General features: G+C 48.7%; 1 protein-coding gene and 1 long non-coding RNA gene across 3 annotated transcripts in view; one reads left to right on the top strand and one right to left on the bottom strand.

The window, feature by feature from the left end:
* TBC1D16 (TBC1 domain family member 16) overlaps window positions 1-14,100 on the top strand; it is a 785,234-nt gene extending 771,134 nt beyond the window's left edge. Inside the window, exons 11-12 of one of the 2 annotated variants that reach the window (XM_078654046.1) lie at window positions 12,300-12,407; window positions 13,899-14,100. In XM_078654046.1, the coding sequence (XP_078510172.1) occupies window positions 12,300-12,407; window positions 13,899-14,084 (294 nt within the window). In that variant the 3' untranslated portion in view covers window positions 14,085-14,100. Of the gene's footprint in view, window positions 1-12,299; window positions 12,596-13,898 lie in introns of those variants that run through there. The other variant, XM_078654047.1, reaches the window with a different exon arrangement.
* Window positions 14,101-14,135: 35 nt separating this feature from the next.
* Window positions 14,136-14,501, bottom strand: part of LOC144769861 (uncharacterized) — a 114,700-nt gene continuing 114,334 nt past the window's right edge. Inside the window, exon 4 of the long non-coding RNA XR_013598758.1 lies at window positions 14,136-14,172. This is a non-coding gene — a long non-coding RNA (uncharacterized LOC144769861). The remainder of the gene's footprint in view (window positions 14,173-14,501) is intronic.

The raw sequence follows: 14,501 nt of genomic DNA, 5'->3' as shown, positions 1-14,501 counted from the left end.
TGGCCTTTAATAGGTCTGGGCACAAACACTGGAGAGAACAGTAGGTAAGGTCTCATTTAATATGGGTTCCTATCGTGTCCCTGGCATGTAATTCTTAGTGTTTCTTTGCAACTCAAACCTATTCTACTCTCTTTTTGCCGCAACCTGATGGAATAGGCCCCCCTCTTCGAACTTGGCACCCAAGTGTTTTAATGGTTGTCTTTCTAATGGACCTTCTGAAAGCAAATAAGAAATGTGGTTTTCAAAAGACTGTCTTTTACTTAACCAGCCTCAGCTGAGAGGTACCCTGGGCATCTTGCAAGCGTCACTTCCGGCGGTATGTTTTCCCTAGTGGGCAGTGGTAAGTACAGTGCTGGTATTTTGCCAGCTGTGGTGCCTACGAGGGGCTACAGCCAGGCACCATGGCGCACCACTGTACTCGTGCTCTGCTACAGATCCAGTGCCTTCTGCACGGGTTCCAGAGGCGGCTGTTCTCATTCTGCAGCAGGGCGCATCGACGCAGGACTGCCGCCAAGCCTCCCTTGCGGCCTTTGAAGCTGCTGTGCTCTGCGGCAGAACGTGCTGCAGCTATAGCAAGCCATTCAAGAAGCTGCTGGACACACACTTGACAGGACTATGTTGAACACATCATACTCGATGAAGGACTGACCTCCTGGTGCTAAGAATCTGAGGTAATGCTATAGAAAAATCAATCATTAAAGCCCAAAAAAAGATGCGCTTTCAGGGACCATCTGAAAGTAAAGAGTAAAGAGGTCATCAAAACTGGTGCATTTCCATGTATGGTGAGCCTCTCTTTGACACCCTTGCACCAGAGCATGTTTTCTAAATGACGGGCATGGTTAGGGAATGATTAGTGCACCTAAAGCTTTCTTTTGCCAAATAGAGACCCCCGGCAAGAAATAGTATGATGTGCCATGCAGGTTGATTTGTATTTCATCCGTGCAGAGATCCGATAGCGTGAATGTGGCCTCAGCCCCCAAGCAGATATAAAGTGTATCTTGTTCTGGGGGCTGGAGCACTTCATATGTATAGTACTCCGGTATTGATTTTAATCATTCATTATAGGTCCAATGGAAAGATCTTTTATAAGATGTAACAATTCTTGTTATTTGGTGTGATAGAAAATGACATCCAGTTAGTTTTATGGAAAATTACAGGCAGTAGAATTAAAGCTGATGTTTCGCTCTGCAGATTTCGCCTTGTGCTTCTTCAGAGCAATAGTTACATTGGTTGTGTGCTCAATGTTGAAGGAAACAGTGAATTCGTTTTATGTTCAATGTCCTGTTATATTTTGCCACAAGAAAGAACATTTGGGGGAACGGAAGGAATGCTGCAGTTCAGGCCCTATGCTAGCAAAGAAATGGGCAGCCTCACCTGAAGCCCTCCTTCACATAATGCTAGACATGTACAGGAAGCCACAATGAATTCCCAGTTGCACCCATCCTACCAAGAAGACCTGGCTCCTCGTATAAGCACCTTGGTGACCGCACACCTACCCAAGCGCTTGGATATCCTCTCGGGTGATTAGCGCTCTATACAACTCAACATAACATAACATAACATGCACACACAGGCTCCATACTCATCCTCCACCATACAGAGTGTCATACATCTTTAATACATATGGAGGTGAACCCCAGTTAAGGGACCTTTCTTAACCCTTTAAACAGAGGAGGTCACTATGCAACACCCCCCTTAAAGAGACTGCATCCAGAGCGGAGTCCAGTCACTTCACTAGCATCAATGCTGCCACCACTGCCAGTCCACAAATTGTGGGTGGAGGGGAAGTAGCCATTCTGACATAGAGGGGTACACTCTCCATGCCCACTTGACTCAGAGCCGCGCTCTGGGGTCTGAAGTCATGTAATCCCTCACTTAACATGCACCGTTGTTCTATTCACTGGAGTAAAAATTAAAAACTTACAGTGACATTGCAGAGACTTGCCAGGAGATGAACACAGGCCAATTCATTCTCAACACTTATGTTGACCATGTGTAAAACCTTTGGTGCCATAGAGATGGCTCAGTCAATTAGCATAACTGCGCTCTTCATTTTGTGTTTGGGGCTTGGCAAACCCTTATAGATGGTGGTCACATATGTCACCAAGAGGCATTTGTGATCGTCCCAATCTGTATCATCTCATTTTCAGATGGACTCAACAGAAGCCAGTTCAGGCTTGATCAAAAACCAATGGAAAACGTTGCAACAAGAGTAGCTAGGTAGTTGTACACCACAAGTTGATCAACTAGGCCCAGTTGGCTGTGACTTTTTTGTAGGAGTGATTTGACCCAACGCAGAAATTTGTTCCAGATTCCGACCCTCAAAGGTGCGTTTCTGTGGGAGCAGCGGTTCTAAAACTTGCCAGAGAGCACCCCTACAGACAGTGAGGTATGTCCGCGTCCTCACCAAAAGAAGGGCTGAAGCTGCTGTGTTCACGCTGCCCCGCAAGGCCCCGGTCGCGTCTGCAGTGATGTGTGTCCGCTTTTCACCTCAGGAACTGTTGAAGGTGGTGTTTTCCCGCGCTGCTGCAGCAGGGGCGTCCATGCAGTGGTTCAGTCGGCTCTTCCAGTGCAGTAACTGTTGCAGCTGCTGCTCGCACATTCTGCTTCATGACAATTTATTCATCCCACCAAGGTTGGCGGCAGCGCAGCTGTACTAAGACTATGCTGCAAGGGGCGCCCCAGTAACGGTGAATGTCAGCGGCTTCACCCTCATAACAGTGAAGGCTGCAGTGCTCATGGCCAGCTGCAGGGGTGGTGAGTAGTGGCATGCATCCGCTCCTACACCTCAGGAATAGTGCCAACCGCCGTTCCTACCCGCTGACTCTTCCCGGGTGGGCGGTGAGGCGTCGTGCGGCGGTATGTCACCTTCTCCACCCGAGGAATTGTTAAAGCTGGTTTGTTAATGATCTGCTGATAAGGTTCCCCTAACAGGTGTACGTTGGATCAGAGTGGAAGCAGCTGCTGCGGTCGTGTCCTTACCGTGGGCAGGCCAGGCCCCCGCGCTTTGTGATGTATGTCTTCGCCCCCGCGTCTGTGGAGCCTGCTATGCTCACGCTCTTCTGCAGATGGCCTCACGCTCTTCTGGGACTTCGGCCTAGGGTCTGTGGTACTTGCAGTGTTGACAGTCTGCTGCAGCAGGTGCCTTCGCTGTGGTTCTTGCCTCGCTTCTGCCCTACCTCAGAGTGCAGGTTTCTTAAACAGCTGTATGGAAGCCTGTGTCTGCCTCTGTGTTGTCGTTGAAGCGCTTACACTCTCAAGTAGCACGCTGCACCGTGTGGATCTGCGGAAGAGTGCGCTGTTTGTATTGCCTAGATTTGTGGCACCGATTAGGCCTTAGACGTGAAACTTCCCATTGGGTCAGTTTCTAGGTGGTATTACTTAAGGATTTTGTCATTTGTATTCTTCCTCACATTGTCTTGATATAGGTTTCACCTCATTAGTACCAGTTTACCACCGAAATACAGCAATAAGCAACAGACAGGTGACCCAGTCAACCTTTGCTAGGGCCCTTCCATTGTGCGGCAACTGCTTTTTTTGTAACTGTTGATCCGCTTGACTAACAATGTTTTGTTTGTTTGTTAAAATCTGTGGATGATGGATGACTTGGCAAATCCCAAATTATGCGGGAAACGTAGCAGCCCCAAACTCATGTCATCATTCCAGTGGCCCTGGTTATGGAGGCGCAGGCCGTGCAGCACTATTGAAGGGGAGGAGGGAGTCTGGAGAAACGTCTGACTGACTCGAATTACTGTCATTTATGTGTGATTAGGGTGGGGACAGGGAGGTTCCTGGTGACGGGTATGGTTACGTGTCCCGTCTGTCACTGAGGGATGAGGCTTTCTGAAGTGAGTGAGCTCCGTGGACGCGCCCAGAGCCCAGCCATCCCAGAGTCCTGCTGCGCCCACGCGTCCTCAAGGCGCCCGGGCAGCGTTTATTCACGCGTTTACTTGGTCGAAAAGCGGAATGAGGGAGCGATTGTGTGACTGACGATAATTATGGGTTATGTTTATTGCCTCGTTGCTGTAACAGGCGTAATCAGCGTCCAGCCTCGCCTGCCCCGGGGTTGGCGCTAACCCGATTACAGGCAGGTGTTTCTTCCGTAAATGCCAGTAACCGATAACTGGGTGGGGGAAGGGCCTAACTCGATTACAGGGGAGCGCTGCAGCCAGGCCCAGACAGGGTAAGATGGATCGAGGTACTGTAAGGTTTATGAGGTGGTCACCAGGGCAGTCTGTGAAATGGAGCACGCCGAGCACAGCCTGCGAGGAGTAGTCCAGCCTGTGCGACGAGGAGAGACCCGCAGCACGGAATGAGGCACAGCGATGGAGGCGCGGGCCAGCCTGTGCCACGAGGAGAGAGAGCCGCAGCACGGAATGAGGCACAGCGATGGAAGCGCGGGCCACCCTGTGCCACGAGGAGAGAGAGCCGCAGCACGGAATGAGGCACAGCGATGGAAGCGCGGGCCACCCTGTGCCACGAGGAGAGAGAGCCGCAGCACGGAATGAGGCACAGCGATGGAAGCGCGGGCCACCCTGTGCCACGAGGAGAGAGACCCGCAGCACGGAATGAGGCACAGCGATGGAAGCGCGGGCCAGCCTGTGCCACGAGGAGAGAGAGCCGCAGCACGGAATGAGGCACAGCGACCGAGAGCAGTCTGAGAGATGGAGGCGCAGGCCAGCCTGTGCGACGATGAGAGAGACCCGCAGCACGGAATGAGGCACAGCGATGGAGGCGCAGGCCAGCCTGTGCGACGATGAGAGACACCCGCAGCACGGAATGAGGCACAGCGATGGAGGCGCAGGCCAGCCTGTGCGACGAGGAGAGACCCGCAGCACGGAATGAGGCACAGCGATGGAGGCGCGGGCCAGCCTGTGCCACGAGGAGAGAGAGCCGCAGCACGGAATGAGGCACAGCGATGGAAGCGCGGGCCACCCTGTGCCACGAGGAGAGAGACCCGCAGCACGGAATGAGGCACAGCGATGGAAGCGCGGGCCACCCTGTGCCACGAGGAGAGAGAGCCGCAGCACGGAATGAGGCACAGCGATGGAAGCGCGGGCCACCCTGTGCCACGAGGAGAGACCCGCAGCACGGAATGAGGCACAGCGATGGAAGCGCGGGCCAGCCTGTGCCACGAGGAGAGAGAGCCGCAGCACGGAATGAGGCACAGCGATGGAAGCGCGGGCCACCCTGTGCCACGAGGAGAGAGACCCGCAGCACGGAATGAGGCACAGCGATGGAAGCGCGGGCCACCCTGTGCCACGAGGAGAGAGAGCCGCAGCACGGAATGAGGCACAGCGATGGAAGCGCGGGCCACCCTGTGCCACGAGGAGAGACCCGCAGCACGGAATGAGGCACAGCGATGGAGGCGCGGGCCAGCCTGTGCCACACGGAGAGAGAGCCGCAGCACGGAATGAGGCACAGCGACCGAGAGCAGTCTGAGAGATGGAGGCGCAGGCCAGCCTGTGCGACGATGAGAGAGACCCGCAGCACGGAATGAGGCACAGCGATGGAGGCGCAGGCCAGCCTGTGCGACGATGAGAGAGACCCGCAGCACGGAATGAGGCACAGCGACCGAGAGCAGTCTGAGAGATGGCAAAGGCCCACCTGGCCTGTGAGTTGGTGGATGGACAGCCCGTAGCACCGTGTGACGTTTGAAGTCGCGTAAGCGAGGGTGCTAGTCTAAAGTGAAGACTCTCTCACCCAGTCCCTCTGCACCAGGCCGTGTTCTCTTAGCTGTGGCTTCACTGTGCTTCCTGTGGCATGTAGGGGCGCGCCTTCTCCGTGTGGCCTCAAGGGATGCTTCACCCGGATGCCTTTCTGTCGCTGGTCTATGCAGATTGCACCAGGCTGGGTCTAGCCCCCATCCTCACTTTTCTCTGGCTCTTTACCACGGACTCGTGTAGGCTCCTTTGCTGTCTCTTGCGGGCCTTTAAGCTGTACGCCTTACTCACCGCAGGACCTTTCAGACATGTAGCTTTCTGCTCCTACTTCAGGAAGTCACTCATCAGAGCTCTGCTGAGTGGCAGCTTGCGCCTCCAAGAATGCACCTCACCGTCTGTCAAGAGTGCCACAACCTTGTCCAAGTCCACCCCCTCTCAGCTCATCAGCTGCCAGACACCCCAATGGCTCAATGGTACTAGTCCTAGTACTAGCCTCCCTCTACCAGGGCTTTCTCCACTAAGGCACTGCCACCTCCCGAATCTCATAAGGCATTTACTTTGGTCCAAATCGCATTCCCTGGTGCTAGTCTGGGCCTTGTGACCAATGGGCCAGCCTGAGTTCATCTCAAAAGTACACATGGAACCTTCTCTCTTCCTGCCCTGCACCTTGTTCCTAGTTTGGGCCGTGTCTACCTGCTACCCCAGAGTGGCCTAGCGGTTGTTAACTTAAAGATACAGCACACAGGATCGCCCACCTCATTGCCTAGATGTTTATATTTGAGTACCCTGACCCCCGTCCTGTGACCGGCTTCCTTTGTTGCCCATCATTGATTACCACCATCCTCCTGAGAATAACCTTTGAGGAACCAGCTGCACTTCTGTGCCGTCTTTTAAAATGTTCTGGCCCTCTGCGACGACTGCTCTAGATCCATGGACCAACACTGCACCATGGCCTTTATATGAAGCAATCCTCTAATAAAAACTAACCACCTTCTTCCAGAGCCATTTTGTTTTTTTAGATACTAGCTATCAAATGTTTAAATGAAAAATCCTTTCATTTCTGGTGCTATTCTGGAATTTTGGCATATCCCTACAAGCATCCACCTTCAGATATTATACGCATTACTTTCCTAAGTATTTAGTTCTAAAAGGCAGAACCCTAGTGTTCATCTGTATGAACATCCATACAGGAGGCAGGCACAATCCTGCTAATCCAATCCGGACTGTTGTTACCTTCTTCTAGTCTACGGTGTGTTTTTTTGAGGGTGTAAATATCTCAGTGGCTGCTGATGAGGGCAGTTGCGTGTGGCTCCAGATCCACATTATTATTATTATTTATTTTTATAGAGCGCGTAGTCACCCTGAGGTATCCCAGCGCTAACAAATCCTATCTCTTCAGTTCAATGGGACAAGGGAGAGAAGAAGAGGGAAGGGGGACAGAAGATCAGGGTTACGGACGAGCATGATTCATTGGGGAAAAAGGTGAGTCTTGAGCCGCTTCCTGAAGTGAAGGTATTGTGGTTCGAGTCGCAGGTCGCGGGGGAGTGAGTTCCAGAGACGTGCAGTATGGACTGAAAAACGTCCTCCTCCTGTGCGGGCTTTCTTGAATCTAGGGGTAGTGATGAAGTTTTCCGTGTCCGAGCGGAGGGGTCTTGTGGATTTATAGGGTATGATGAATTTCCTGAGAACAGGGGGGCCTTGATTTTGTAGCAGTTTGTGGGCTAGGCATAGGGCCTTGAATTTGACCCGCTCCCTTATGGGAAGCCAGTGGAGAAGTTTTAGGGCAGGTTTAGCCGAAGCTCTGGCAGGGGTATTTGTGAGAATCCGGGCAGCAGTGTTCTGGATTCTCTGAAGCTTGTTAAGCGTCGCTTCGGGGGCGCCTAGGTAGATCACATTGCTATAATCAAGCCTCGAGAGTATTAGGCCTTGGATTAGCAATTTTTGGGAGTTGGAGGGCAGGAGGGGCAGACCTTTCCTCAATGATTTCAGGAGGCCGAAGCAGGTCCCGGCTACTTTCTTTGCCTGCACAGTGAACGAGAGGTCAGTATCGAGCCACATACCAAGGCTTTTTACTTCTTTTTTTGGGTCAGGGGGAGGGCCCAAACAGGCTGGCCAGATGTTCGGGGAGAGTGTGAGTCCTTTCGGGCCGAGGAGCAGAACCTCAGTTTTCGTCCCGTTTAGTTTTAAGGCTGAGTTTGTTCATCCAGCAGTGAACCTGCGTAAGGTAGTTAAATAAATCTGCTGATTGTTGTCTGGGGTGAGATAGTGACACCACTAGTTGTGTGTCGTCAGCATAGCTGACGACGCTCACTCCGAACGGGGTGATGACCTCCTCCAATGTGGACATATAGATATTAAATAATGTGGGGCTCAGGGAGGAGCCCTGAGGCACACCACATTGGAGGGGAGTTTCGGAGGAGCAGGCGTTCTTCTCCCAGATCTGATAGGTTCGTTGAGCCAGAAAGGATGAGAGCCAGGATAGGGCCGGGCCTTCCACACCGACTCTCTTGAGTCTTTTGATGAGAAGTTGGTGGTTGACGGTATCAAAGGCCGCACTTAGGTCGAGGAGGATCACTGCCACTGATCCTCCTCCGTCCAATAGTGCTCTGGCCTCCTCTACCGCTGCCAGGAGGGCGATGTCAGTGCCCTGCCCTGGGCGAAAGCCCGTCTGGGAACTTTTTAGCTTGTTGTTGACCTCCAGGAACTGGGAGAGTTTTTTATTAACCAGTTTTTCAGCAATCTTGCTGATTCCTGGGAGTAGGGAAATGGGCCTGTAATTGGCCAGATTTTCAGGGTCGAGGGAGGGTTTCTTTAATAGGGCTTTCACGACCGCCGTCTTCCAGCTCGGGGGTACAACTTCCTGTTGGAATGAGGCGTTGATCAGATGAGTCAGGGGGGGAATAATCGTGGAAGCTACCTCCTTGAGGATCCGAAGTGGGACGGGGTCCCTGGGAGATCCGCTTTTTATGGATTTTAACGTGTTTCCTACTTCTTCAGTCGTAACTTGACCCCAAGAGGAGAGACCACTAGGTGTTAGGGAGTGCGGGAGATCATTTTCCTCGCACGGATTCGCGGGGGGAATTGAATCAAGAATTTTTTGAATTTTTTCATGAAGGAAGTTAGCCAATTGTTGGCATTTTTCCTGGTCGGCTTTGGGGTCTGTGGGGTGTCTCGGTCCAGGTTCTGGGGTTTTCAGAAGTTCTTTTAGGATGGCGTAGGATTCCTTACTGGAGCATACCGCTTTCTCTATTCTTTCCTGAAAGAAAGCGCTTTTAGTTTTCCGAATAGTAGTTTTATAAATTAAGAGAGAGGTAGAATAAACATCTTTGTTTGTTTCAGATTAGTTTTTTCTCCAGGAGCGTTCCGTTCTCTTGCACTCTTGGCGCAGGGCTTTAAGCTCTGGAGTGTACCATAAAGCAGAGGATACTCTTTTGGGATGTTTAAAGGTTGCAGTTTTGGGAAGGAGTGTATCTAGAGAAGAGGTAATCCACTCATTAAACTGCTTATCGGCCGTGGCAGGATCGGCGGAGAGCTCAGGGATGGAATCTGCAAGGGCGGCGGCCCATTCCCCAGATATGAGTTTATGCCACCGTCTATCGGTGACCTGAATTTTAGTAGTTTGGGGGTTCATGGTGGATATTTCCCAGGAGATAGGGACAAGAAAATGATCCGTCCATGGAAGGGTCAAGGGTGGCATGGTGGTGATGGTTGCCACATTAGTGAGGGTGGGATCCAGTAGGTGTCCCTTCTCATGGGTAGGCTCATTGTTGACCAGTCGGATATTGAGTGACAATAGGTCTTGAAGGAGGTCGGAGGTTATCCGGTCCATAGGGTCCGTGAAGTGGAGGTTCAGGTCGCCTAAAATAAGAAAGTTGGAGGCAGAAGATGCTAATTGTGAAACTGATTCGGTGACGGCATTAAGGAAATTCCCAGGGGCACCTGGGGGGCGGTAGATCAATAGCCCTGACAGGGAGTGAGCTGGGGAGGTTTGGATGGAGAATTGACAGCTTTCGCAATCCTCGATATGGGCGTTGGAAGTTCTACAAGTAAGTTGTTCCCTGAAGATTATGGCTACCCCCCTCCCCTCCCTTTGGGTCTGTGTAAGGCTTGACAGAGGTACCCTGGGGGAAGGGCCGTGACGATGTCCGAGTCGGAGCTATCTGATAGCCATGTTTCCGTTAAAAACAGCAGATCGAAATCATGATCTTGGATTAACAGGTTTGTTTCGAGCGCATGTTTGGGAAGGGAGCGGCAGTTAAGAAGTCCTATCTTCAGTCCGGGTTTTGCTGAGCTTAGGGGAGTCGGATTACAGCGCATACAATTAAAGAAGGGTTTTCCTTCAGTATGCGTGTGGTAGCAGGCCAGGATTTTCTTTGGTTGGAGTGCGCGGAGCATATCTCCAGTATACACCACGCGGTCATGAGGGGCATCCGACAGAGTCTCTGGGCCTGGGTCCGTCTGGGCCCGGACGGGCCCAGACGGGCTTGCCTTTGGCGCGCCTTCGGCGCGCAAACGGCGCTCCCGCTGCGCTCGTCCGCTGCGCTCGTCCGCTGCGCTCCCTATGCATACACATATCTAGAGGAGGTGGGCGTGGCCTCAGGGGGCGTGGTCGGCAAGCACGCCTGCGATGATGGCGGCCGCTGGAGAAGATGAAGAGCGTCACAGCGCTCAAATCGGCTGTGCGCAAAGAGGAATACTTCGTAGCAAGGAGTTTTAAAACACAAGAGTAAGTGACACAACACAAGTTAAAATTGTTACCAAAATGCTATTTTGCTCGTACCTCCAGTGCCCGGCTTTCCGCCTCAGGCCTGGGATTAGGATTTCTGCAGGACGCTTGAAGTCAGCGGTTTTTTATAGGTTGGGCGGAGGGGGCGTGGCCTCACGGGGCGTGGTCGGCAAGCACGCCTGCGATGATGGCGGCCGCTGGAGAAGATGAAGAGCGTCACAGCGCTCAAATCGGCTGTGCGCAAAGAGGAATACTTCGTAGCAAGGAATTTTAAAACACAAGAGTAAGTGACACAACACAAGTTAAAATTGTTAACTGCCTTCTACCTCTGAGCATTCTACAACTATTGACCAGGCCGTCTCCTTTTCTCGAGGGCTATCTTGTACTTCAGTGTGAGACTTTTTAATGGTCAGCTTCTATCAATGAAGGGAAAACAGTGAGTCGGCATGTTCCTGCGCAGACTGCACAGTCCACAGGAAGGGTGTCCGGGCAGGATGAGCTAGACAAGACTCTCCATCGTCGGATATGGAATCGGAAATATCTGCTCCTGAAGTGGGATCGCTTTGTGGCACTTCATTATTCCCAGTCTACTGTAATCTCCGCAGTTGCTCTACTCGTCTCCTTTGCTGTCCCTTCTCTCTCTTGTGTCTTCTCTTCCTGTCTTCTTTCTTTTCGTTTTTACAGTCTAATTCACTACAAGCTGCTGTTCTGTAAGGAAGCTTCAGAAATGTTTCAGCTAACAGGATTTTACCTCCATCATACACAAAAGCTTTCTACAGGATTCAAAATACAGATTTATCCTGTGCTAAATGTCAGTGCTGGTCACCAATGTGTGATGTTCTCATTGAATAAGTAGGCCAGTTGCTCTAGGCTTACCCCGCACTACGTTTGCTAAGTTAAAACTCAGCCTTCACAATTGGCTAATTTTGGCTGCTCTACAAGCAACCCCTTCTCTCCCTTTGGCACAGGCCATGGACAAAACATCTGTTCCTGAATTGTGAAAAAAACAAGGCAGTAGTAATGTAGGAATTGCACCTCTTATTGATAGGCATAGTTGTGGGTAAGTACAATGAGAACAAATCCTTGATTTGGTGCTTTCCAGGTATCATGCACCCTACTATCAGAGCTACAAACAACAGTAGGCCGAAGGGGTCCACTGTATAAATTAGTCATGAATGAAGATACCATAGCACTCAGGGGAGATCCAGGACAGCATCTTGCTCACTTGGTCGGGCTTTATATGACCAGTTTTAGACTTGTATCTTACTACTTCAATACTTTGATTTGAGGATTTTACATACATTACTTTGTGTCCTTGGTATTCATAAAATTTCCATTAGCCTTGAAAAGGTCACATATCATGACAAAACACATGTCCATATGTTGTCATCACGAGCAAAGCACATTATCTCCCAGTGCTTACGTTCCATTATTCACACATTTGGATATTTTTACTTTTGACATTTACAGAGAGCATATTTTCCTATTAGCATGGCATGGCATGGCATTACTTTAGCAGTCCAGTGGTGATTTTCCAAACGACTCCAAGGTTCCTACATAGACCAAAGTATGTATGTGCTAAGAAAGTGGCTTTCATTATTCTGTGACAGTTTTTGGGCTTGAGATACCTAATGAGTCCTCCGGAAAAAGAAAGGATAAATATTAGTTACTACAGTCGTTTGGTATAATAATCTGAAGCATAAACCATGTATTGGCATCAAGAGAATACTTGCTAAGTGTCAGGGGTAGCTTGGAACCCAGATTACCTCTTAAATGAAACTTAATCCTGAAAACCACCATAAAGTATCATATTCACGGAAGCCTTCAGAATGTCACAGGGAAGGAGTGTTAATCTCAGCAGTATGCACTCAGTAGGATAACCAACCTAACCACATCTGTTTTCCCCAAAGGACAGGACAGTTTCAAGAGTGCTTTCAAGAAAGGGAGCAGCAGGCAGATGGAGAAGATGGAGCCATATTGCCAGACGATGGGACCTATCCACCAAGTTAAATTTACACGTGAATACATTTGCTTGTATAAATTTACTCCTACACTTTGTAATAATTGAACTACTTTTGGCTATTCACCATTTCTGAGTGTAAATCTACTACAAAGTGTAGCCTTGCATGTCCTCATCTCCTAAAACCAGGGCGTGGAGCCAAATTTACAAGTGCATAGTTACAACCAGAAATTTATCACATTTAGACAGAGGTATTGTAGAACAAGATTTTTAAAATGCTGAAACAATATCATCTTAATTTAGAATTCAAATATATAAAAAAAAATATATTTTTTAAACCTGTATTAAAAAAATTATTCAACCTAAAGTAAAAGTTTTCAATTTATTTAGGTAATATTAAAACTTACTAAACTGTACCTACACTATTCATTTCAGATAATTTAATTATTTTTTTAAAGATTTCTTTTTTAATTAAAGATTAATAAAATGTTTTATATTCTATTTATTATCTGTCATTTTTGTAACATTCGGTTGCATTATATGTATTTTTAAAAATTCTAAAGGAATTATTTCATTTTAATATTACTTCCTCTGAGGTTCTAGTTTGTCTCTGCATCCATTATTTTGTATGGGCGGGTGTTGCAGTGACAGGATCTGGCCATGTGTGAGTCTGGGCGCTCTATCGGTCTGGGCTGGAGTTCATTTTCTACTGCTTTGGATTATTTTTTACTCTTAGTACCTGCAGAAATGCATTTTTTGAACAAGAGTGGGCTTACTCTTCTGGGTGGGTGCATGCCCCTCCCTAAAACAGTCCTTAATCTCCCTGAGCCCCTCCTATTTTGTTGTACGTTTCCTCATTTTCCAGCCTCTGTCCCTCGTCCCTTCCACATTTACTACTAAAACATAGGTGTGCATGTGTGGGGAACCTTGCAGTCAGAGCAGATATCTCCACACATAAGATATGAGAGGGGTAAGACTGAGAACTCCGCACATAGATTAGTGAAGCATTTTGTAGTATGTGTGTAGTACTATGCAGTTTGTGAATAGGCTACAATGTTTATTTTGCAGGAGTGTGTGCCTACTGAACCCCATATCCTGGAAGAAACCTGAAAATTGATGCACATTCGAGCCTTGGCTCTTCTCGAAAACTTCAATACTGATTTGTAGTAAAGCTTCTTCCAAATCATGGTTTAAGTGGCAAACACTACTGCATACGAAACAACACTATTGCATAGAAAACTATGCCTTAAATACAAAATTGGATTTTTGAAACCGTTCAAAGGGCATATGTAGGACAATGCTTTTTTTTAACAAAATTAAGAGTTCTTGCGCAAAGATGCAAGAACAATTTGCAAGACACTTTGCTGGCTGCTCCGAGTATCATAGGTTGCCAAGCATCAGGGTTGATGGGACGGGAGCCTTTCATGCAGAGCTAAAGGAATCTTAAAAAAATGACAAAAGGGTCATAAATGGTGAGTTTAAGCAAATAGAGAAGAGAAGCACATAACATGTCCTTATTGGCATTTTTTCTCTCCTGGCATCCTCCTAGGTTAGGTCACCCAAGAAGCGAGGCTGCTTAGCATCAGCAAGGGTATGGAAGCAGTCTTCTCCAGATACTACACAAAGCTCTGAGATCCTGCAGCAAAAGGTGGTTCATCCAGTCTCTCTTTCTGGGCGTAGAGCCTTAGGACCATTGTGCTTGGAGGTCAAGAAACGCCAATCTCCATGCTCATGAGTCAGCGGACCATGTCTCACTTTCCTCTGGTGACTTAGAAATTAATTTGTTCCTATCAACGGGCCGGCATGGAAAAAAGACAATCAAGCTGCAAATTTCGAAAGAGAGAAAAGACAGATAGATAGAAGGTACGGTTAGTAACTAATAATTCCATGTGTACAGAATAATATCTTGTAATCAAATAAGTATATTAGGCGCTATATAGTTCCAAAATTTACAATTAAAATTAGATATTACAATAGAATGCATGTACAGGGAGTTAACACAATATACTCCCATTGTCAAGTAGAATCCGTAATATGTGAAAAAAGTGAAAAAGGTATCACTATACTTGAAATATTCTTGTTCTTGTTTAGAACTTCTGTGTTAATAATGACCAGAGTTTACAACAGTTACTTTGGTCAAAGATAAACAATA

Source organism: Lissotriton helveticus, chromosome 7, assembly GCF_964261635.1.
Source record: "Lissotriton helveticus chromosome 7, aLisHel1.1, whole genome shotgun sequence".
In the NCBI taxonomy this organism is placed as follows: domain Eukaryota; kingdom Metazoa; phylum Chordata; class Amphibia; order Caudata; family Salamandridae; genus Lissotriton; species Lissotriton helveticus.
This window is presented reverse-complemented; position numbering and strand designations above follow the sequence as displayed.